This window comes from Suillus discolor, assembly GCF_016758755.1.
Source record: "Suillus discolor strain FC423 chromosome Unknown F5147scaffold_101, whole genome shotgun sequence".
Lineage (NCBI taxonomy): Eukaryota > Fungi > Basidiomycota > Agaricomycetes > Boletales > Suillaceae > Suillus > Suillus discolor.
Genome location: NW_024541348.1, coordinates 117,953 through 141,043, shown reverse-complemented (window position 1 = coordinate 141,043; position 23,091 = coordinate 117,953). Strand labels below are relative to the sequence as shown.

At 48.3% G+C, this 23,091-nt stretch overlaps 7 protein-coding genes across 7 annotated transcripts; 5 read left to right on the top strand and 2 right to left on the bottom strand.

Annotated features, from left to right (window-relative positions):
• Positions 1–495: 495 nt before the first annotated feature.
• Positions 496–4,697, top strand: F5147DRAFT_787102 (nuclear condensing complex subunit; the record flags this gene model as incomplete). The annotated part of the gene is made up of 16 exons (XM_041442951.1): positions 496–526; positions 772–1,306; positions 1,346–1,544; positions 1,572–1,575; positions 1,639–2,037; positions 2,090–2,568; positions 2,627–2,803; positions 2,852–2,957; positions 3,031–3,170; positions 3,219–3,341; positions 3,392–3,648; positions 3,696–3,945; positions 3,995–4,206; positions 4,261–4,374; positions 4,427–4,525; positions 4,583–4,697. The coding sequence occupies 16 exons, from the start codon at positions 496–498 to the stop codon at positions 4,695–4,697; spliced, it is 3,240 nt and encodes a 1,079-aa protein (XP_041286336.1).
• A 203-nt stretch (positions 4,698–4,900) lies between these two features.
• On the top strand, positions 4,901–6,143 carry F5147DRAFT_748208 (uncharacterized protein; the record flags this gene model as incomplete). The annotated part of the gene is made up of 6 exons (XM_041440036.1): positions 4,901–4,918; positions 5,164–5,223; positions 5,284–5,569; positions 5,663–5,766; positions 5,824–5,957; positions 6,050–6,143. 6 exons carry the CDS (start codon positions 4,901–4,903, stop codon positions 6,141–6,143), a joined length of 696 nt encoding a protein of 231 aa, XP_041286335.1.
• Positions 6,144–7,255: 1,112 nt separating this feature from the next.
• On the top strand, positions 7,256–7,968 carry F5147DRAFT_25903 (uncharacterized protein). Its single transcript, XM_041428892.1, has 4 exons — positions 7,256–7,446; positions 7,496–7,636; positions 7,698–7,757; positions 7,808–7,968. The coding sequence occupies exons 1-4, from the start codon at positions 7,301–7,303 to the stop codon at positions 7,848–7,850; spliced, it is 390 nt and encodes a 129-aa protein (XP_041286334.1). The 5' UTR covers positions 7,256–7,300; the 3' UTR covers positions 7,851–7,968.
• A 482-nt stretch (positions 7,969–8,450) lies between these two features.
• On the bottom strand, positions 8,451–9,923 carry F5147DRAFT_724486 (uncharacterized protein). The gene is given in 9 exon segments (XM_041439052.1): positions 8,451–8,746; positions 8,800–8,928; positions 8,980–9,055; positions 9,122–9,238; positions 9,324–9,442; positions 9,498–9,560; positions 9,703–9,785; positions 9,824–9,886; positions 9,899–9,923. The coding sequence occupies 6 exon segments, from the start codon at positions 9,526–9,528 to the stop codon at positions 8,502–8,504; spliced, it is 717 nt and encodes a 238-aa protein (XP_041286333.1). The 5' UTR covers positions 9,529–9,560; positions 9,703–9,785; positions 9,824–9,886; positions 9,899–9,923; the 3' UTR covers positions 8,451–8,501.
• Positions 9,924–10,226: 303 nt separating this feature from the next.
• Positions 10,227–11,544, top strand: F5147DRAFT_724479 (uncharacterized protein). Its single transcript, XM_041439051.1, is given in 6 exon segments — positions 10,227–10,337; positions 10,362–10,602; positions 10,674–10,913; positions 11,121–11,290; positions 11,349–11,494; positions 11,505–11,544. 4 exon segments carry the CDS (start codon positions 10,445–10,447, stop codon positions 11,414–11,416), a joined length of 636 nt encoding a protein of 211 aa, XP_041286332.1. The 5' UTR covers positions 10,227–10,337; positions 10,362–10,444; the 3' UTR covers positions 11,417–11,494; positions 11,505–11,544.
• Positions 11,545–11,593: 49 nt separating this feature from the next.
• On the top strand, positions 11,594–12,888 carry F5147DRAFT_724478 (uncharacterized protein). Its single transcript, XM_041439050.1, has 5 exons — positions 11,594–11,899; positions 11,995–12,144; positions 12,274–12,333; positions 12,595–12,738; positions 12,795–12,888. Exons 1-5 carry the CDS (start codon positions 11,722–11,724, stop codon positions 12,854–12,856), a joined length of 594 nt encoding a protein of 197 aa, XP_041286331.1. The 5' UTR covers positions 11,594–11,721; the 3' UTR covers positions 12,857–12,888.
• Positions 12,889–16,182: 3,294 nt separating this feature from the next.
• F5147DRAFT_780230 (uncharacterized protein) lies at positions 16,183–20,604 on the bottom strand (the record flags this gene model as incomplete). The annotated part of the gene is made up of 6 exons (XM_041442422.1): positions 16,183–18,237; positions 18,306–18,405; positions 18,471–19,310; positions 19,369–19,650; positions 19,726–20,517; positions 20,573–20,604. 6 exons carry the CDS (start codon positions 20,602–20,604, stop codon positions 16,183–16,185), a joined length of 4,101 nt encoding a protein of 1,366 aa, XP_041286330.1.
• Between the last annotated feature and the right edge of the window lie 2,487 nt (positions 20,605–23,091).

Genomic DNA, 23,091 nt, shown 5'->3' with positions numbered 1-23,091 from the left:
CGTTGATGATCTTGCTGAACGAGACTGCCACATCGCCGAGGGCAATGACAATGTTGCTACGGATATTTGGGTCTCTTGAAGTCTCAAGGATCTTGAAGAGGAGATGGTGGTGCTGATCGCAAAATTGTGAGCTGACACAGAGGAACTTGCTGAACGGGAGAGTTGTAGCAGCACGAAGTGTGCGATTCTGTTGTATGCGTCAGTAGTAATGCAGAGAAAATGACTCGTCACTTGCCTTGAATTTATGTGGACTACCGCACACATGGACTAGTAACGGGCCGTACAACTTCAGCAACGACTGCTCTCCATAGAGCAACTCAGTTTCGCGAACGGCAGCTATCCGTTCACCAATCTCATCCTCTACATTGCCAGCGACTTGATCAAGCTCTTCGGTCTCCTTATTGGCTCTATTGGGTGAGCCCCCGGCCGCAAGCTTTTCCGCCCAGCGACTGCATCGAAATGTATCAAATACCTCTGGATCAGTGATTTCTTCGGATGAATGAGCAATCACTCCGACAGCCTCTAAGTTCGTGGTCAGTAAGAATCGAATACCAACACCCAAGGCTAGCGTACGTTGCAATAAGGGGCCGGGATCGCTACTGTGGGGATCCTGGTCATTTGTGATTTTCGTAGTTTGCGATGTCCTGAAGTGCCTGTAGCTCATCTTGAAGCTCGAACGATACGCTCATGGCCGCGGCGGACACTCCTTGACTGAAAGGTAAAGCACGCCAACATAGTGAGCACGTGCTTCGTGTTTCACGTAAGCATCAGAGTTTTGCATCGCGACGCACGTGACCCTAAACGCGTCCAACGTGCCCAAGATTTTTGACCAAGTTCAGAATTCAACTGCAAAATTTGCAAATCACCAGAAAGTTATCGTTGCTCTTCACAAACTCCACCTAGATGCTGCTGGTTTCACCGAATCCGTACACAATGGCAGAAGCATCAAGCTCACCGGTGAGCGTATGTTTGAGGAGAGATTTAAAGACATATTATGCAGAGCTGCCGCCGTGAAGAAAGGAACATCGCAGGGTGACCGGATAGTCAATTTTGTTGGAGCGTATACAAAATATATCAATGAGAGAGGTACGATGTCCGCTCGTTCCACTGATGCTAAACCTCATCTTATTACAGCCGCTGAGGTAAAGAAGGAGGATGACGATGAAGACGATGATACCACAGCCTCTCGGTTCGTTGAGAAAGTGCTTACCTCCCTCGTAAACGGCTTTGAAGCCAAGGACAAAGTCGCACGCTACCGCTGCGTCCACTTTTTGGCGGAGATGGTCGCGCATTTGGGTGAAATTAGGTTAGCAACCTATTTTGTGCAATAAACCTGGCTGACCAGGCACATCGAAACGTTGTACACTGAGCTCCGCGCAGCTCTCTTCGAGCGTGTGCACGATAAAGAAATATTTGTTCGAGTCCAGGCTGTCATTGCACTCTCGAAGCTATGTGGTTCGGAAGATCCATCTGATGTGGAAGAAGGAGAACCCACTGCTCTTGAGGTCCTACTGGAGACTCTTAGTTGTGATCCTGCCGCGTTGGTTCATTTGTCATAGATCGTCCAACAGTATGGTAATCACTTGTCTTATAGAGACGTCCGTAGAGCCGCATTGCTCAATATTCCTCTGTCTTCAGCTACCTTAGACGCCGTCCTTGGTCGAACCCGTGACATTGACACGATAATGCGCAAGCTGGTTGATTCCGCTATCCTAATCCAACATTGCTTCGCTTCTGAAGGCTCTGCAATGGGGCTCGTTCATCCTCGTGTGCTTACCATTTCTCAGAGAGAGTTCATCATTCGCAATGGTTTAGGTGATCGAGAGCCAGCGGTTCACCAGACTGCAGCTTTATTACTCAGCAAATGGGTGGACGTTGCTCGTGAACATGTCAAGAACGAAGAAAGCAAGACCGTCGAAGATAATGTTCTCGCATTTTTAAGCCTATTTGATCTTACGGAGAGCACGGTTGCAGAGGACGCACTGCTGAGTGTTTTGGATAGACGCGCTGATATTTCCGACCACGTCGAGTTTAATGGTATGTTCCGTTGCAGAATCTCGGTCGGATGAGCTAATTGGAACATCTACAGATGCCTATTGGGCCAACCTGACCCCAGAGCGAGCTTTTTTCGCTCGCGTCTTGGTTGACCATTGCATTGCCATTAAAAATGCGGAAAAACTAGATGCTTCTCTCCCGGTTGTCACTGACCTTGCCTACCGCATCCAAGCTGCCTACAATGCATACCAAGAAGACTTGGAGGTCGCCGAGCAAGAGAGAGTCATTCGTGGCGAATCAACTGAGGAAGAAGAGGAGGCTCGCATTGACAAGGAATTTGTCATAGGCGAGATGCTCAAGGTTGCTGTGAATCTAGACTACGCTGATGAGATTGGGCGCCGGAAAATGTTCCAGCTTGTGAGAGACATGATCTCTCAGGAAGCACTACCCGAATCACTTGTCGCTAGATGTTTGGACCTATTACGGATACTATCACCAAACGAGAGGGATCTTATTCGAGTTGTTGTAGAAGTAGTCCACGAGTTTAGGGATGTCAGCGACGAAGAAGCTCTAGTGAGTTGGACACCTCATTGTTCGCATTTTATTCCTGTGATGACGTTATTTTTGCTAGAAGGAGCCTGCAGATGATGGAGAGACCACTTTTGGCGAAACACCCATGCCAACTCGTACAGCACCCAAAGGACCAAAGCCATCAGAAAATATGTCTTCCGAGGAACGAGCTCGTATGGACACGATTGATTTGCGTTGTCTGTCACTTTGTATAGGGATGCTGGAGCGTGTTAACGGAGTGCGTCATAGCTTATGTTCAATTTCCTAATCACTCACTGTTGCTCAGACATTTGAAGAAAATTCAACGCTCGAAGGCATCCTTGGCGAGTTAATCATTCCTGCTGTCAAACGTAAGGAATTGGTACTTCGTGAAAAGGGTCTCATCTGTTTAGGTCTTTGCTGTCTTATTGCTTGAGTATGCTCATGCTGCCCACCATGTGGTTTTGAAACTGATTAATTTCATAGCGCATGGCTCTCAACTCTTTCCAGCTTTTTTGGGTCAAATTCAGACTGCCCCGGAAGTCTTGAGGATCCGTGTGCTGCAGATTGTCTTCGACATTCTTATGGTGCACGAAAACGACTTCTTGAAAAAAGAGGGTAGTACAGTGGGTAACAACAGCTTCAACCTTATTTCAATGCTCACGCTTCTACAGAGAGAGCGTATAATCGAATTCTTCTTGCAACTCCTGGAAACCGAGAAATCGGACAAGGTGCAAGCCCTCCTGTGTATCGGCCTTTCAAAGCTTGTCCTTTCCGGAATGATCTCCGAAGACAAGGTTGGTGCCGATAAATTGTTGCACGATATCAGGAGGTGACGCTTCTTCAGGTCCTGCAAAGCCTGGTTGCTGCATATCTTGCCCCGGACACGATCGACAACCAAGAAGTCCGCCAGTACCTTGCCTATTTCTTCCCCGTGTACTGCTACTCCTCTGCAGTCAACCAGCGACGAATGCAAAAGCTGGTTATTGGATTATTCGAGCAACTTGCCCCAGAAACCCGAAATGTTGACGACACCCAGGATATGGTCAGTCCTGCTCAAATAGCAGCTATGTTCGTGGATTGGACCGATCCACAGAAAGCTATGTGAGGCAATGTTATTTGTTTTGAGAGTGTTAGTTAAAATGATGCAGCGATGTGCAAGAGCAACCAACGGACGAGACAATTCATATTGACCTGGCAAGTGATATCGCAAGAGCACTGTTCGACGACAAGATGATAAGGATGTCAATGACTTTCTGGGGCGAACCATTAACCAACGCTAAAATTGCAGAGGAGGACAAGAAATTTTTCTATCAAGTTTTTGGGAGGCTATACTTGCTGGACAAGGTTGATGACGATAAAATCCGCACGCTCAAATTACTACTTCACAGCCTCAATTCTGTGAGTTCATCTGAGCATTTGTGTCAACCAAAAAATCATGCGCATACAGCGTCGACCAATCCGTGACGCAGCAGCCAAGAATGCGCTTGCGAAATTTGATGCTGCGATTCCGAAAAGATATGCTGAGCCGCTAGAGAGCTTCAACGAGGAAGATTACAGGCAACTGGAGTACCTGAAGGACTTGTTCGAATTTCTTGATGATATCATTCCCTTAGACGACGGCGAGGAGGTTGACATACCTCGCACTCGTGCTCGGAAAAGGTGTGATTTCTGTTACGCTACCGTTCATACGCGTTGAAACTGATTGTGACACAGGCGCTCAGAAAGCATTGTTACCAATACCACGGACAACATCATACCAGATGAAAGTGTGGCTTCTGCTGCTTCTCCGTCACACCCAAAGGGCAAGGGCAGAGGGAAGCAAACCAAGTAAGTGGGCATTCATTCATTATTAACTTCCAGTTGACCAATTGTTATTCAGGCGGAGACGTGTTTCTGGTTCCGATGACTCAGACGATGATGTCTTATCGCACGACCATGTTACCCCAGCACCCACACGAACCCTCCCAAAACAGGCCGCGTGCGTCAACATGCTAATGATTTTCCCATTTGATATGGTATTGACTTTTGCTCACAGGTCGGTAAAGAAACCCCATGTAGTGCAGTTAATAGAAGATGACGATGACAAAGAGGAAGAGGAGGAAGCTTCATCCCCTCCTGCCTCTCACAACGGGCGAAGGCCCAAGCTGTAAGTCGCTTGGATAAGTTGGACAGCACATACTTGTCTATCTATCTGGGTGGTTAGCTATGGTCCCCTATCAACAGGTTAGGTGTGCGGAAGTGGCTTTCGCACGAAGGTCTAATTGATAGGCGCGCACCTGATAGCGTGCCGCCCTAAGATGACCCACCCTCCTCGACTCAGAATATTAGGACGAACTGTCTCGTACGAGGAAAGATGTCGGCGACCGCGAGAGTACGGCTCATGATCGTGACTGATTCATAAACTGCAGCTCGAAGTACAACAGTGAGTCACCACACAGCTCAACACCCAAACTCAAGCATGTCTCAGTCTCAGAGAAGCTTAACAGTGCGCAGAGCAGTCTCAAGACCGCTGAGGCAGAGTCATTTGGGTATAGGACGAGAGTGAATGAGCTGGAGACGCGGTTGTCTAAGGACCAGCGGACGTTATTGAGTGCTGAGAATCAGTATCGTGATCAGCTTACGGAGCGAAATACATCGCAGCTTACGATATATCAATACATGGATAAGATCCTCGACGTGGGTAAGACTCTCGCAAGTGCTTCTGTTTCTCTCTAACACGCGTCACTCACTCACAAGATCATGTTATTTCGCAGGAGAAAGGATCGAGCAGCAACGAAGCCCTCCACCAATTTCAGCGTCTTCCACGACAACCTCATCGCACGGCTCAAGGCTCTATCCCAGATCCAACTCGACTTCGAAAAGCGCGTCAAAGATGCAGAAGGGAAATTTACTGAGAAGCTTGGTGAGATGCGGAAGCAGCTTGATGTGCGGTGGAACCAGATCGATAAGTTCGAGTCGAGCGTAAAGGTGTATGGTGAGGCAAAGGCTACCTGGAGACTGCGAAGGAAGGGGAGATTAAGGGGTTGAAGGTGGGTATTTTTATTAGTGTTTTTTTATATTTTACGTTGACTTTGATTGATACTCTTACTCTCATCTGCAAAGGCCACCGACGCAGAATTAACCTCGCAACTAGTGACATCCCGACGACCAACCCAAGGCGACTCCCAAGAAACAAAGATGCTCCTTTCCCGCGCCGTAAATGCTGAGAAACGCCTAGTGGTAGTTCAAAACCAGCTCCTCTTAAGTGAAGAAAATATTTCGAACGTAAACTAAAAGACGACCCCGGCTGATCAGAAATGGGAGACGAGGGTGAAGGAGTATGAGACAAGGTTGAAAGCAGGGGAGGAGAAGTATAAGAGGGAGAGGCAAGGGGCGAAGGAGAGGGTGTTGGAGTTGGAAAATCAGATGAGGTTTGTGATTGTTGGCCTTTTCCTCCTCTCCCTTTCCTCCTTTTTTCCTCTTTTCATGTCCAAGGTCTTGTGCTGACGATTTGGCACGACAGGAGTCTAGAACGCCAGAACGAACTCGCTCAAAAACGGAGTGCGCAACTGGACAATGTGGCAGAGGCGGATAAAGGTCCCTCACGGCCACGGTGATGATACCCTCCTTGCTGTTAAACTGCCGTGTCCACGATGTTCGCCCCTATGGGTTTTGTATAGCGAAGGTGTGCTCTTGCTTTCGTTCGGTTCTTGACGTCACAATTTTGTATTAATTAGTCACATACATCTCATGTATTTTTTCTGCTCTGGGACGATGGTCGTCGTTGAAACGTCGAATCCTGACTTGCAGGATAAAAGTGTGCATAATTGCTGCTGGATCTCAGCTCATTGCAAAGACGTTTGCAGGGACGGTATATGCTAATACAGCTGAGATGATACTGACAAACATTGGTTAGTGTTCGTCCGTTCTTTTAAGTATCGTAACGAGTGGTTGAAGGCGTTTGGTACGGTTGTGCACAAGGATGATAAGGACAAAAGAATATTTGTTATGATACGAGGCTGCACCGTGAAGATGTGAAATAGTGAAATGATACAATTATTATTGGCCCGTCCTGGCTTCTGCATGTATACATCAATGTGTAGATTATGGTCCGTTTTAGAATGCGAAAACAGTATCTGGGTGTATGGTACATTGAAAAATTGAAAGAGAATAACTTCGTTCATGAAAATGAGATCTGCATAATACCTTATAGTCTGAGTCGTTTCGACCAAAGCGGAGGTTGCTGCATGGAGCTTGGAGCCACTCGATCTTGATGGCATCTGCCCCACTGTAATCGTTCACTCTTGGTATGCTCAAAATCGCCAGCTGCGGCGATGCTGCACCCGAGTCTTCATCTTCGTCGAATCGTACCCTGGGACTCGGAGTGGGCCTCAATAATCACCAGCTAATGAACATTCTGTCAGTCTGCCCGACCATGGTGTGTGTATCGATTTACCTCTAGACGACCATAGGAAGGAACGTGTTATGACATTCTGCAATGTGTTTTGTCAAGATTTGCATGATAGTTAATAGTAGTAGTAAACACGAGGTCAGGACATGTCTGGGAGCCTGAACTTACCTGACTGATAATGACCCGCGAATTGGCACAATTGCCGCATATGATTGCGGACTTTGAAACTTGATTTGTCAGCGCAGACTGAACAAAGCCGGCGCCGATCGAGAGCTCTCCCTATAATGATGGTGGGTTTATAATCAATGTTCATATACTATAGTAATCCATTCTGCATAATCATGGCCCTCGCTTTAGGTGACGATGTCATCTGCAAACTCTCTTCGTGCAATCTCGAACATGAAGATCCTTTTAGGTGTTGACATCGGTGAGGGTTTTAGCGTACTGGTCATGGTGTTGCTGCCGTTGACTCATCATCTTCACTTTGACCTAGTCCTTGGTTGGGTATTGTGAGTGAACCATCTGCTCAATTTCTCGCGAGGTGCTAACCATGATTAGATATCAGTGTCATCAGTGCTCGGACTTGATTAGAGTAGAGTGGGCGGCATACGCGGCTTTGAGCACGGTTACTGTTGTCGATATCCTTATTGCATCATCAATGTGGTATCTCCTCGCTACCCCCCGCACTGGGTTCTTCAGGTAACGAACGATCCGTCGACTGTCAGGATCTGGTATATTCAAGTTGATATTGAGTGTTAAGGATGGATTCCTTCATCAACAAGCTTATAACTTACACCGTTAATACTGGCTGTATCACAAGGTATTTCGTCCATCCAGACTATACTATACCTTGATTGATGTTTTGTGCAGTATAGGTTCAGTGGCAACTACAGTCACAGTAAGGTCTACATAATCTTATTGTCTACCTCGTCTCTAAGGGTCGTTTGCAGTGCGCAGCAATGTCAAACAACTTTATCTTTCTCGGCGTTAGATTTTTAGTAGCTAAATGTATGACCACGCATTCTCTGAGGATGGTGCTGACTACTATCATTTCAAGTATACGTCGGCTCGTTTCTCGCACTCCTGAATGCGCGATACTACTTGTAGGGCTAATGCGAACAATATCGATTTTGTCAACACGCAGCATACGCGCCAATTCCTCTACCGACCGGAGCCGCATCTCAAAATATCCTCAACATCGAGGTTCGGAGCCAAACACATTCTCCGTGTGCCAGATAAGCTCAGAACTCCAAGGTAAGGCTCCCTATAATCTCGTGAGGTATTTAGTGGCCGCCGAAGTTGGTTGAATAGGACAGATGACTATATATCCAGATATACTAAGCTAGATAGATTATTATGCTAATTTATGCACTTTTTGAGTTATCAGCCAAGAAGGATGTAGTATCATTTTGCCTGTATATGTTGTGCAAAGACTACATAGGATATTGCTGCGAGTTTCTGTTTTCTAATCTACTTTCCCCTCCAAGAACAGTTGAGATGTAATCTCGATTGTGTCGACTACTCATGATGCGAATGAACACCATGTAGAAGGCAATCGAGATGATCAGGACATTCTAGTTGATCTCAGCTTAGTGATATCGACAACAAATGTTAACAGCCAAATTACCAAGTCTGCCATAACATACAGTCCGTTGTTCGCGAGGATGAAACATATGATCGAGGAGCAGAGCGCTGCAGGGTACAAAATAGCAGCATCTATGAACACGCGCAATAAAGGCATCTTCCTCTTTGTAGCGCGGATTCTGAAGACCTTACGTTCGCTCTTCCAGATGCGATAAGCTAACAGTCCTAATATCAGGGCAATGAGACCCAACATCGCGCATACGCAGAAGTGTGCTTACCTAAACTAAGCAAATTTGTTGCAAGTGTCAACTTGGTCATAAACGTCGCGACCAAATGTCCAGTCTTGTTGGTGAAGACATTGTTACTCGACGCTTGCGAAAAGTCATAAAGCGTAACAACACCGAACACTTCCAGGCAATATCAGAGCGCATCACTTCGCAAGTATGATTGCAACAAACCTGCTATACCACACCGCATCATGCAAGGTATAATAATAATCCATACAGATTGCCACACAATGTAACATCGATAAATCTTTTGACCGAGGAGGATTTCTATAAGCCGCAGGTTTCAAGCTTGCAGAGCAAAATTTGAGCCCACCACCGCACCGTCGCCAAGCATGGTTTGTAAGACGAGTATCGTATCCTTGACTACAAACATTTCTTCGGAAATGTCTGCAAAAAACGCCGCTGGGCCCCCTGGAAACGTGTCACAACGCTTTCTTCGATACGAATGATGCCTGCGACCATGTGCTTGGGAAGCTTCAGCGAATGTCACTGGATGAAAGCGGCGAGACGCTAACCACAGTACTCAGTAAGAACATTAGGGTGGCAACTACAACAGCTGGCCGATTGACATCGCATGTGCGACGTTTGTAAGTAATTATCCAGATAGTACCTAAAAACATGAGAACTGAAAAGCCTAAGGAGCGCTAGCTTGGTGGACATGAGACGGGAAAACTCATTGCAATACACACCATATAAAATGCCTTCTAGCACTGATGACATGATGACAGCCGCGGCGGTATCCAGCGGGATACCTGGTGAAGCCATGACGCAAACACCAATGCCTAGGGATGCACGACGCTGTAAACACTAGTTAGACGTTATATACAAGAAGTATCCGGCTCAAACTTGAGACTAGTAGATATCGGTCACTGAATCAGTTGCGACGCACCTTACTGCAGGACCATCCTTGGCATTCTGAAGAATAGAAGCTACTTGAAACACCAAGCGACACAAGCGCCGTCAGTAAATTATACATTGTTTCACTGCTTGCCGCCGGGTAAATTCCTCAAAACTTAAAAGGATTGGTCGTAAGAACGGTGACACCAACTCGCCGTCAACTTCAAGTTCGACGTTGCCACAACTTGGCAATTATAAGTTGAAAAAGTAGGTGCCTCGTAGCATTTTTTGCAATTATCGTACTCGTCAGTGAAATAGCCTACAATGCAAGTAGTGTAAGCTTACTAGCGGCAAGTGGAGATATCTTGTCGCGATTCACCTCTGCAAGAAGTCACGTGACATGGCGCGGGGTGGGCGAGCGTGCGTTCAGAATAAATAATAACTGTTATTAGGTTTGAAAACACCCGGACTTGAACCGGAACTTTAGCTTTTAAAATATCAATAATTAAATTAAGTTATGATTTAAGAGATACTTGGTTTAAATGAAATATTTCTTGGTTGAGTTTGTCCCTGCGGCTGGCCCTAAACGAAATTTAAAGTGCTGTAAGTGTCGTCTTGGCGGGGTAACCAGTACTAGCAAAAACGCCCACATCAAAACATAGTATCAGCCTTTGCATGGGACGCCGACGCTGGGTGTGCGGAGAGTTACCGAGAATCGCGGCGTGGGACACAAGCTCGAAAGGAAACCACATGATTTGCCCACTTGACGCCTGAAGGCCTCATCTCCTTGCCAAGAGCCATGTCGTCCACACTCGCAGGCCCATTGACAGATCACTGTTTCACTTCAGTCGCACACAGTGGTACACTCAAGGGTGAAAGCATTACCATCGCTGGCGTACCGACATACCTATCTGCTCCGCAAGCTTCCGTTGCGTCCACAGTAGAAACTGTCATCCTGTGCTTCTCGGATGCTCTTTGGGCCATTCTATATCAATGCTCAACTGGTTCAAGATTACTACGTTTCCCAGGGCAAGTTTCTGTGTGTATAGTTTCTTAGTATGCGTATTGATCAGGAAGGCAGGTTTCACCGTGGTTGGAATAGATTACTTTTTTGGTGATCCTGTTCATCTGCATCTCAACAAGCCCGGGTCCGATCGCTCAACATGGAGAACAAAATCTATCGAGCAAGCGAGGGCTAGCGTTCCAAAGTGGGTGGATGGTGTCAAGGAAATGTTTGGTACGATCCTTGATCATCCTTCCCAGCATACGTGGCATACCGAAATAATAAGCCGCGATATAAAGGAACGAATGTGAAATACCGTGCCCATCCTACGAGCTTGACCGAGGAGCTTCTGAGAGCCAGAAAAGGCAGGTTCCATATTATACTTTTCAATGACAGCATTGACCAAGCTATGCAATTAGCGCCCTTGTAGTTCTCTTGCGCAGGTATAGACATGTCTTCTGGTTCTCTGAAGCGTGCTTCACTCATACCACCCCATAGAAACGGACTCTGCATTCCCAGCGACGTTCCGACGACACGTTGAAGACATCCTTGTGGAGAAGAGGGCAACATACTATTTTCAGATATTCAGCGGTGTATCGCACGGCTTTGGAACAAGGGGAGATCCAGAAATCGAGACTGAAAGTCAGTATTTGTCGCCTTTTTCAGTGATTTGAATTTTCAATGCTCTTGCTTCTGATAGGGTGGGCGAAGGAAGAGTGCCAACGTGCGATGGTAGGATGGTTCAAACGCTTTACGAGTAGCAAGTGATATGTGCTGTTATTTTGAAATCAGACTGTTTCAGTAAATCATCCTCATACTGCGGCCTTACTCTGGATTGTTTCAAATGAGTTTTCAGGGACAGACCTTGTTTGCTTTCCGTGAACTCTCGAAGGTTGGAACTAGCTATGATTATCCCTCATGAAATCATTTGCTGAAATGCATCCACATGGCTCTGGAGGTCGGGCGATCATAAAGGACGTATGTGTTGTTCATAGCCCAAGCTTCCTCTTCTGCTCCGAAGATATAAAGGTCGCACGAAGACCAGGCGTTCATCTCTACACAGAATATCGATAATGACCCCCACACTCGCCTCCGCCCCTGGTAGTTGCTGCTTCTCCGGTGTAAAACACATAGGCACGCCCGTTGGCCGCGTTGAGGACCTCGATGGAATCCCAACATACATCCCCGATCCTACTGCTGCCACACAGAAAGTGATACTCTTCCTAGCAGACTGTATGGGGTCCGCTTTTCGTTAACAATAATCCAATATTATTTCGCGTCCTGTGGTGCGTCCCATTCTCAACATTGTACATTGTGAACCGATGATGAGATTTGAATGGAACAAGGCTATATCGTACTTGGAGCTGATTATTTCTTTGGCGACTCCGTGCCGAACCACTTGCCTGATTGTGATCGCCAGGCGTGGATCGACAATTCTCGCAAACCTGCTATCGATGCGTTCCCCGCTTGGCTAGATGCTGTGAAAGGAAAATACGGTACGTTGGTTTGTTTCCGGTCACTTCTGAGTCACCGAAATGCGTACAGGGAGGGAGAATACCAAATACTGCGCTGTCGGTATGTCAATACAAGAATCGCGCCAAACGACGCTGAATTCCTGTAATCAGGGTATTGCTTTGGAGCCTCATTCGTCGTGGACTTCTGTTCTGATGGAGCTGTGGTTGCTGGTAAGTGATTCGACAGCTTTCAAGAAAGATGCCCACGTGAGAACTGTAGGAGCACTGGCTCACCCCCGCATTCCTCGATGAAAACGAAACTTGACGGTACGCTTCTTATGCTTAACATATCATCCAGGTGCCTTAACCAAACACAAATCATCGCATCAACGCAGGACCTCTCCTTTTCTCATGCGCAGGTAAAAGTTTCTTCCTACAGATGTTCATGATCGCCGTTAAGCCGATTCCCAATACTATTATTCTTTTATGTAGAGGAAGAGCACACATTCCCACTGGCCTCGCGTCGACGTGCCGAAGACATCATGGTCGCTCGCAAATCCACATATTATTTCCAGGTGTTTTCAGGCGTCCAACATGGGTTTGTTGTACGGGGTGATCCTGCTATTGACACGCAACGTGAGTAGCCTGGTTTCGTTTCTTATTAGCAAGACATTGAATGAATGCTGATGCAGGCTGGGCGAAGGAGGAGAGCGCTAGGGGAATCGTGAGTTGGTTTGATCGGTTTACGGTCTAGGTTGGTTACGATGCGTACGTTTGTGGGGAGAAGTCTTATCCTGCCGCCTTCTCTCATTTGCCTGCCGCCTCCCTCGTTGCGCGCCACCTCTCTCGTTGCGCGCCATCTCTCTTGTTTGTGCGCCACCTTTCTCATTGCCTGTAGTTCCTCCCACATCTCCCTCGTTGCCCGCCACCTTTCTCGTTGCATCCCGCCCCGTCCGATCATCAACTATGTCATTCCCGCCGTCCACCTGATGCTGTGGTTCTCATGCATGATAATACTGTTACTGTAGTCTAGAATCTAGACCTCATGCATGTCCTACTGCTATCCTAGTCCGTAATTCATGCATGGTGTAAATATAGTCCTGGTGTATTTTACGAATGCTTGTCATGCATGGATGTTAGTCACGGGTCATACATGATGACCATGCCTTGCGTGATGCATCGTTTGCTGCGGTCATGCACGACATGGTAGTATGATGTATAACATTCGCATCGTTCACTACGGTCATGCACGACATGGTATGATACAGCGGGGGCACCATGCATAACGTTGTCCACCGCCTTTACGGCCCAAAATCACGATAATATTGAGCACAGTAATAGATAGTACATCGAGCATACAAATGATATGAAACGTCACTCTGACATATCGTAAGTGCAACAGCGCTACCACAGCCAGACTAATAGTCATCATGCGCCACAGTACACCAGGAATATTGGGCAATCGAAGGGTTGGACTGAATGATGTGGCGCCCACAGTTCAAGTATAGGTGGTGGGCAGCGAGGGAGGCGGCGGGAAAACGAGAGAGGGTGGCAGGAGGGACTGCAGAAAAACTCCCGGGTAACGCTGACAAAGACTTGACACAGACCTAGACACCGACCTGGACGCGGAGTCTGCGCAGACCTCACACAGACTTCCCAATACCCTGACTTTGGGCCCATGGGAGGACTTACTTTCCCACGCACGATTTGGTAGAGAACTGCACCGTTTGTTGCAGACAAAACCCTCCTCCACTACTGTGGGAGTCGGGAGCATATTGCTGGTTGATTCCTGGGGAAATAGCCAGGTCACGTTTCGACCGTGATTTTGCCTGCCAATCACGCACCTAAAGTACGATTACCCGCCGAAACCTTCTCCAGGGGTTTCCAGTCCTCCTAATGTGTCCCGGAAGCAGTGAGATTGCCGTGCGGAAGTGGTGTGGTTGCGGGTGGAGAACCAAGCCCTCGTTATTGTCAACCAGTAAATTATGCAGCCAGTGATTGCCGAGACTCGTCGTGAGCCTAGGCTTCAGCGGAGATATATTGATCCGCCCTGTTTGGTGACGCCTGAGATGGTTGAAGGCTCGGATGCTGGACTCGGAGTCTCGGAGGCTCGGATATCCTAGGATCTGGAAGTATCGGACTGCGCTGACAAATCGAATTTCAAAGTCCGACATTATATGCGGCCGTTATAACGCCACATCCAGATTACATAATCTTCGTCTTTTCTTCTCAACTTCCATGGTCGTCGAACGCTTAGCGTTCGGCGTCAACGTCACCAACAAACGCTTAGCGTTTGAGTTTCGCCTCCGGCACGCGTTTGAACGCCTAGCGTTCTTAACTGAATGGATCTTTTCACCGTCGTCGAACGCTTAGCGTTTGACGTCGAGACCGCCGAACATGAAGTTGACGTTGCATGTCGACTATCGTCGACTGCACGTCTATCATGATTGACGCTATGAACTTGACTCGGACGTTGCGTGCCCGACTATCGTCGACTGCACGTCCAGTTCTTTCAGTGGCCGTTTCAAGCGGATTGCGAGCCTGCGAGCGTTGACGCACGAAACACTTCTCAACTTCCATCATCGTCGAACGCTTAGCGTTTGAGTTTCGCCTCCGGCATGCGGTTGAACGCCTAGCGTTTTTAATTGAATGGATCTTTTCACCGTCGTCGAACGCTTAGCGTTTGACGTTGAGACCGCCGAACATGAAGTTGACGTTGCATGTCGACTATCGTCGACCGCGCGTCTATCATGATCGTATTATTGACTCTGGACGCTATGAACTTGACTCGGACGTTGCATGCCCGACTATCGTCGACTGCACGTCCAGCTCTTTCAGCGTTCCGCGTCTTTTTTCTCAAAATTCCATTTGCTTTTACCTTCTACCCAGCGGGGCGTCGAACGCGTAGGCGGGGTAGCCAGCCCATGTTAATTGGCGTGCTCTTTGAGCGCTGCGGCCATTGCGATAGCTTTTTGAAGCACGCCTGCAGGCGACGCAATAGCGTTGCGACACACCCTCCCCTTCGCTTCTTAGCCCCCATCCGCATTTAATTTCCCTTGGGGTTTCTCTTAAGAGCGGGGGCGCTAAATTCATACAGTCCCCTATATCTTTGGTAAAAGCCTTTCTAATCTTTCTTTCTCTTTCACGCCATCTGAGCCGCTGGCAACTTTTCAGCTTTGTCGCGATTCAATTCGTAGGCATCGCAGACCTTTTTGCCCGTAGCCCTTCCAGCCCCAAGCATTATAAGAGGAAAGGTGACCGTCATTAGCCCTGGCCAGAGAGTATGGATCCCACCCACTCCCGCAGGGGCATCGCGTAAGGAGAAAACTCTAATCTACGGCCAACACAACGGCGGATTGGCTCGCATGGACGGACCTTCCTCAGTTCCTTCAGGAGCTGGAATCGATTCAAAGAGTCGTTGATCAATTCCAATCCGTGACTATATACGCCTCGCCGAGCGTTAATTTCGCTCCAGTCGAACGGACCAAGATATGGCGAATACACGCCCTCGGTCTACTCTTCGACGACAAATTGTATTTACAGTAGCAAGTGAGGAAACACGATATCCGCGCCGTCCTGCTCTTCTTTTTCTCTGCAAACAAATACAGGGTATCCCTTCGCGCCCTCACCCTGGACAACGCCGTATATAATTGGCCGTGACCAAACGGATCTGTCCGCAGGTCAAGCGCTGTGTGCGCCAAAATCCCACGCATCAACTTCTCACACCGTTCGTCGTGGACAGTAAGCCAAAAGCAGAGCCGGCGGTATCTCGTGTCTAAATATTGTAGAAATATCTGCTTGGCGGATGCTGTTGAAATGGCAGGGTCTCTGACGACGGGCCGCGCCTTATGCCTCACCGGCATGGGTAGCCGCGTCAATTGAATTAGGCATTGATTCTTATCATCCAAGTCGGCCGCCGCGATGATTATGGGCGGAGAGTGCGAGAGGCGTAAGTAAGACTTATTAGGTTGGGGCAAGACAATTTTACAAGCAGTAAAGCGACGCGAAAGATGCACTATATCGGCGGTACAAACGTACATAACCATAACTGCCCGCAGCGCTCGAGAATGGCTGCAGTAGTCATGTCGAGCGGGGGCGTTTGGCCATACGAACTTCAACGATCTCTACGTCATCGCTATCAGAGTCGCCCTTTGATGCGCGTTTGTTGGCCTTGATGGATGAGATTGCAGGATTGATGGTGTACGTCTGAGATGTGCGCCCCAGACTTACAGCTTTGTCAATGCCCAAGAACATGACTCCCAATCGGAAAGGTCCATACTGGCGATCTGCCAGACATGCCGCGATCTCCCGATGTTTTGCAGCTACAGCCTCTGCAGAGAGCAGCTTCCAATCTTCAAAAGGCGGACCGCCCTTCCAGACTCTGCCAGCCACTGCTCTTAGAAGCCCTAAGCGCACTAGAAGGAGTGGACCAATCCCCTTGGCACTATTCTTTGCATTCCAGGGCTTGGGGAAACTCTTGCGCTTGTCACAATGAATGCGCAAAGGGCTTTTTTCATCATACACTGCTAGGATGTAGGCAGGCACCATGGCGATGAACTGCTGAGGTAGTTTGCAGCCTTTGCGGCCGCTAGCGTTGGGCTTCCATGGGAGGGCGCGAATGGCATTTGTGAGAGCGATGTGATCAGCGACGGTATGTGCTTTTGGCTTGTCAGAGTTGGCCCAGAAGATATCGGGGATGATCCTGCTGACGTAGATGCCAGCTATGAGGGCGATTTGATGCAGTGGCTTATTGATGTTGAAATTGGCAAATACCCATTCATAAATCTCTCGTGAGCTGGGCTCTTGACCGTCTGAGGATGAGTTGTCCGCGAGGTCGATGCTCTCAAGGGAAAACTCATCAGGAAGTCGGGATCTAAGAATATAATCCGGCAGTGACTGCAGGGTAATAGAGTCGGCTGACCACGCAGCCCTAGAGTCAGCAGCCTGGGCTCGCTGGGATGCTTCGGCGGCTGCGTTGCCTGACTGGGTGTGGTTGCGCTTGATTGCCTGCAGATCTACGGCCTTCCCTAGATTGACCCAAGAGTCAAAGACAGGCTTTCTGGACCGTCTGCCTCGAGGTCCTGCAGGACGATGCCACGGAACGTTGTTGATATGAAGGTGGTTGGCGGCGACAATGAATGCATCGTGCAGGAACTTGTCGGCATGCGTTGGGGAGTCCTTTGGGGCATACTTGCGCATATGAACCAGGGCGACGCGGAAGACAGGGGTAGAACAACCACCGGAGATGAGAGGAGCAGCCACGGGGACTGGGTCGGTCTTTCGAGACATATTGCAGATAAGCTGGGCAAAATCATGAACGGAGAGCTTCACATTGGTTGGGTTGGGCAGTCCTTCATGATGATCCGTAGATTTAGGATGCACGCATGAAACCAAATATTCGTATCCTTTATCAGCGTAGCCAAGAGGATGAGTAGTGGCTAGCCACTTGCGGAGGCCTTTGCGCCGCCCTGCTGCATGGAGTTCCCCATCGCCACCATCCTCTGCCTCCATGTCACTGCAGGCGACGGTGACAGCTTTAGTGACAAGGGTCTTGACATCGGCGATATACACCTGGAGAGCGACCAATGCAATGATAATGGCATGACGGAGATTGCTAGGGTACCCAAGGAAGGCGTTGGAAGAGAGTTGATTCACAGAAAGCGTTATATGAAACTCGGCTTTGTAAGCCTGGGAGACAAGCTGGATGAATGGCGGCTCCGATGCAGTAGACAAGAAACCACAAACCTCAAAGTGGTCATTGCCGTATGTCAAAATTTGAGAGCGCTTGGAGGCAATGGCTGGGACTTTCATGCTGGTGAGCGTTGGCCAATCTGCAGGGCTGATCGCAATAGGAATAGAAGGAGGTGCAGCAAAGCGCACAGAGGGAGAAAAGGTAGGCAGGCCGTGCTCTAGCAGACTCTGGACCAACCACAAAGGCCTCATGAGACTGGTAGCGATTACCTTGGTATTTCCAGTGTGAGCGTAAGCCAAAGCGCGCTCCAGTACGGAGCAGAGTTCAATGGCTTGAGGGGCAGGTTTCACACCTCTCTCCACAAGAGGGGAAAAATGATCCCAAATACGCTCTAGCAGGGACGTGATGGGGTAGGTAGTCCACTGGTATACCTGGGGAAATGCCTGAAGGTATGGTATAGGGAAGGCGTGCGGTGAGCATATATATATTTCCACAAATAAAAACAGCGCACCTCTGAAGTCAATACAAGAAGATGGGGGCGAAGGGCCTGAAATATGGTGGGATGGGACCAAGAGCTGGCTAAGGGCACCACCATATCTCTATATATGGAGCTACGGCAGAGGCATATTGTTAGCGCCGCCGCAATGCATGGTGAGATATTAATGCTATGACTCACGCTCCATTGCGCTTATGGCGCTTCAGGGAGTCCAGCTGAAAAATGTAGATGTTCTCTAGACGCAAAGCCCGGGGAATATCGTTGACTTTGATCTTATTGTCATAGCGTTGGTGAGGGAGATTGAGCCTACATTCCCTCATCACGATGCGGTGCGTTGTTTGGCCGTGACCATGAGAGTAAGCGCCTGAGAGGGCCGATGTGATGCGCCCTTGCTGGACATCGTGAAGGTCAGCGGATGGTCTGATGCGGTGGGAGATTTCGTTGTAAAACTGGGAACCACTAGCGAAGAGTACAGTGGGTAATGATCCAGAGGGCAAGCGATCGAACTCGTCTGCATCACCATCCGCAGGCTGGCCATCAAATAGATCCTGATTTTGATCGGGACTCGAGCGCGAAACAGCATTGCGAATCTTGGACATGAATGGAGCGAAATGAGGCAAGATAGAGTTACATTGTATGTGGCCGTATTTTCGTAGGAATGCTTGAGGATAGACGTTGACAATAGGAGTACGAATGTCGTCATCAAAAATGATATCTGGGTCGAGCGCCATGCTATCATCGTCGGGAATGAATGTAGAGAACAACTCCGTAATAGTCTCCAGATTAATTAGCACGCCGCAAGGCTTGGTGTTGTTGCTACATATACCATGAAAACGGGGAATGCGATGACCCTCTTCATCATATATGTTGTTCTCCTTCTGAGTCCGGGGATCTCGAGCTGGAAAATCATCCAGGTTGGCAGGTTGTCGGAATATTGGATCTGGAGAATCATATATAATATTGTGCGCTTCCAGAATCTCCTCGTTTGGAACCTCCTGCCAACTACGGACTGGTTTGCAGCTGTTTGTAATGCGCGAATAAGCTGTCAGGCGCTTTGTATAGACAAGAGGATACACACGTAAGATCTGTTGCAATGGCCATAGATAGATAGCGAATATTGGTGTATTCCCGCTCAACTTGCCAATTCCTTTCTTCAACACTACGCGCATTGGGGTCTGAACTGGCGATGGGCTGGTTCTGCCCATAGCGACAAGCTACCGAGAGAGGGACGTGAGATTCCAGCCAACCATCGACCTTCCACGAAGGCGGCGCCTCTTCAACCCACGCATCCCACGCCGAGACCATGATTTGGTGAAGCGACTTAAGATCATCGAGACGAAGGGTGAGAGTGGGCGTTGCGCTAAACATAGGCAAGTCCATCAGTTATTGAATTAAACGCATGGGAATCCATGAAGGAAATAGAACTCAAACTTACTAAAGGTTCGTAACGTCTTTGATTTTCCATGAAGAGAAGTCCTCATCAGTACCATACGTATGCATTAAGTGAATAGGCATGGTAGGTATTTTTGCTAATGCATAGGCCATGAACATCACAGCCATGCGAAAGTGGCGGGATGACAGTCGCGTGTCGCCATGCTTCTTTTTGTTGAGCAGGGGAGCCTCATCAGCCACGGAGAGGTCCTCTACGTTGGCAAGGGGGCAAAATCCTAGCCACAGCTCGCAGGCACTGCCGTTGCCAATTGCCATCATAGAGCCTGTAGGGTCAAAACCGAGCTTCCCAAACTTGGGTCTGAACTGCTTGGTTTGCAAGCGGAAGTCTAGAGTGACGGTGAATGTATGATCAGAAATTGTATTGGGGAGGAAAGCATCCAGGCCCAGGGTGCCTGAGACCACAAGAACGAAGTCAAGGAAATGTCTAGATGCATCCCATAGCAACCTGCTGTCGTCAGAGGCATAGGTGAACTTAGGATCAATACAGAGGTTGGTGCGGCGCAGTAAGGAGGTTGCAGCGCTAGATTTGTCCTTCCTGCGAAACAATCTCTCAAAGGCAGAGAGAGGCATGTTACAGATGGGAGTCTGCTCCCACGTAGGGCCGGTATTGTCTTGGCCTTCGCGAGCAAGAAAGATACCATCGAACACCTCTCGTTGTTGCAGAGGGTCTTCCGATTCAACTCCTGAAGGGACTTCGTCTAGGTTGAATGGACTAGCTTCATCGTCAGGGCTCGACAAGAAACCCTCGTCGATATCAAAATCATCGTCGCTGCTGCTGAATACAAGCGCTCCAAATCAGTGAATTGAGCACATCGCACATAGCGGCTTACCTGTCATTCAAGCGATGAGACGTATTAGCCATGTTGAGTAACTCAGGTTGCGCGCAGAAAATTGGACGGAGCGAGATTAGTTTTAACTCGGACATTTTGTATTGTATGTCAGGGTCGCTGGTGACTTATTCCATCGGGATGCCATGGGCACTCCTTCCTGAGTAGAAGCGAACAAGAACATGAATAGACGAGTCAGACCTGTCCTGAAGAACTTCAGAAGAAGGGCTGGATCAGCTACTTTAGATTAGCAGGCTGGCATACACCGGCAAGAGGTAATTTACGGACGTAACGGTGCTAAATTTGCCTTCAGTTCCTAGCTTTAGAAAGAACGTTGTCAAGCTGCAATGGAAGGGTGCTTTACGGTGTTTGCCGATAACCAGTTTGACAGCCAACAAACGCGCTATCGCATCTTTTACTTGATCGTAGCGCCGCTGACGCGCCAGTTCCCGACTCCACCGGCTCGTTCCATTTCCTGTTTTCCCGTCAGTTGGTTGTAAACTAGGGTTTGACATTAATGCGAATTTGACCTTGCTTGCCTGCATGGTCGAGTTAGCTATGCCGGAACCATTTTCAACTTGTCGATTGTTTTCTGTATCTGCTGCTCGGTCTCTCGTTTTCCCACGGGAGGACTTACTTTCCCACGCACGATTTGGTAGAGAACGGCACGTTTGTTGCGGACAAAACCCTCCTCCACTACCATGGGAGTCGGGAATTTCATTAGACCTCTTCAGAGGAAGTCTGGGCGCGGGAGTCGGGAATAAGTGCCAACATATTGTACGTCATTCAATACATCTGTCTATCGAACGAAGCGCAGCCATGAGGCTGGCGCAGTCATTCTAGAATCATCCTAAGAGCGATGTCATCATGTAGAGGCATCCAAGCCAGGCTGCTGTCGATTTTCCGACCATGAGTTCGAGAGGATGCCCGAAAGCTCAAAAGACCAATCGAGCTGTGGAGTTGGATTAAGATCTGCGGAACCCTAGCAGGCAGCCTTGAAAGGCCTTCAGGAATAAATTCATGTATAGATGGGCTTCGATGAAGCGCACGCTGGGGCGGCTTGGGTTCGGTTGCAGATGGGCTGTAGCTCTCAACCAAGGGACAGCGTGCTGCCAGGCTGAAGTCGGCAGTAAATTCGACGGGCTTACTGTTTACCAGCCTCAGTGCGTTCCAATCAGAAACCATCGCATTCGCCATTGGATTCAGCTTTGACAGTCTCAAACCTGGGGTACAATGCACTTTCGTACTTGAAACATTGGCGAAAAAAGATACGTATATGTCCAATTTCATGTTTCTGGGCACTGCATCGTCGTTCTTGTTCGTCTTCGATATCATTCAGGGTGATGGGCGTATCGACTTTGGACCAACCATCGTAGATGAGAACCTTGCTCCCTGGGGCATGAACAAAATGGCACGTGTAGAATTGCAATCGGCGCGTGTTGTGTTCGGTAGAATGTGGACTCAATTGTTTTCCGAGCTCTGCACTTCATCAGAATGATACGAGCGAGATCAATAGTATGGCGAGGCAACCTGGCCCTTATCACGTGATTTACATAAACAGCATCACCGGCGACCGCGACTTTTGGTGGATGCCGCATCTCTCATCGCGTCAAACATGCCATAACGTTGAGCGCGTTATTATCAACACTATACACACACCTCAATGCCAGAACCCAACTTATACCGACACTCCATGCTCAACTCGGCCTACCACAAATCGTCCTGGAAGATGACGAACTGCAAACATTACAACATACCCGTTGAGTCCCAGATGGAGGTGTGGAGGAAACAAGTGGATGCTACATGGATAGGAAAATGCGAGGGAGTAGATTTTGGTTGTGCTCTGTACTCAAAAGCGCTGGGCACGCAAACTAAAGTTGCTGGAGCGCTCAACGGTCCGAGTCAGATGAAAGCGCCGCTGTGTACAAAGAGAAACTAAGATAGGTCGGTCGGATATTTTTTACGCCTACTATGATGATAGTCTCTTAGGTCTATCATATAACACTCGAGCAGCTCGCAACGTTGACCAATCGCCTGAACGCCCTTGCACAGACGCTGGATTCCCTTTCCTTAACAAGATATATGAACTTCAGCGGTTGCTGCTAATGAACTGGACAACCCTGCAGCACTGCAAAAGTCATGCCTGAACATTTCTTCAAACTTGAAAAGGAGCTTGTACGGGCAAAAGGCCAAGCGGTCAGCCAGTCTTCCTTTGTTTATCTCTATACCGCCTATCGCAGTTTTACAGCTGAAGCGACTAGATTATCATTACATGGTGTTGGCTGATGCAGATAGCTGGAGGCTCTTGTATTGAATATATATAATTGTTAACAATCATCGACAGGCTAAAAAGTGCGTCCGACTTTCCTCGGTGTCACATATTACCTGGTCAATAACTGATACTTAATAACCGATGTTAGTGACATTTGTATTTCTCATCGATTTAAAAAAAAATCCTTTTATTGTCACCAGGCTGGCCGTCGACAGTACTTAGAATATTATGCAGTGGCAGGTTCGCCGAG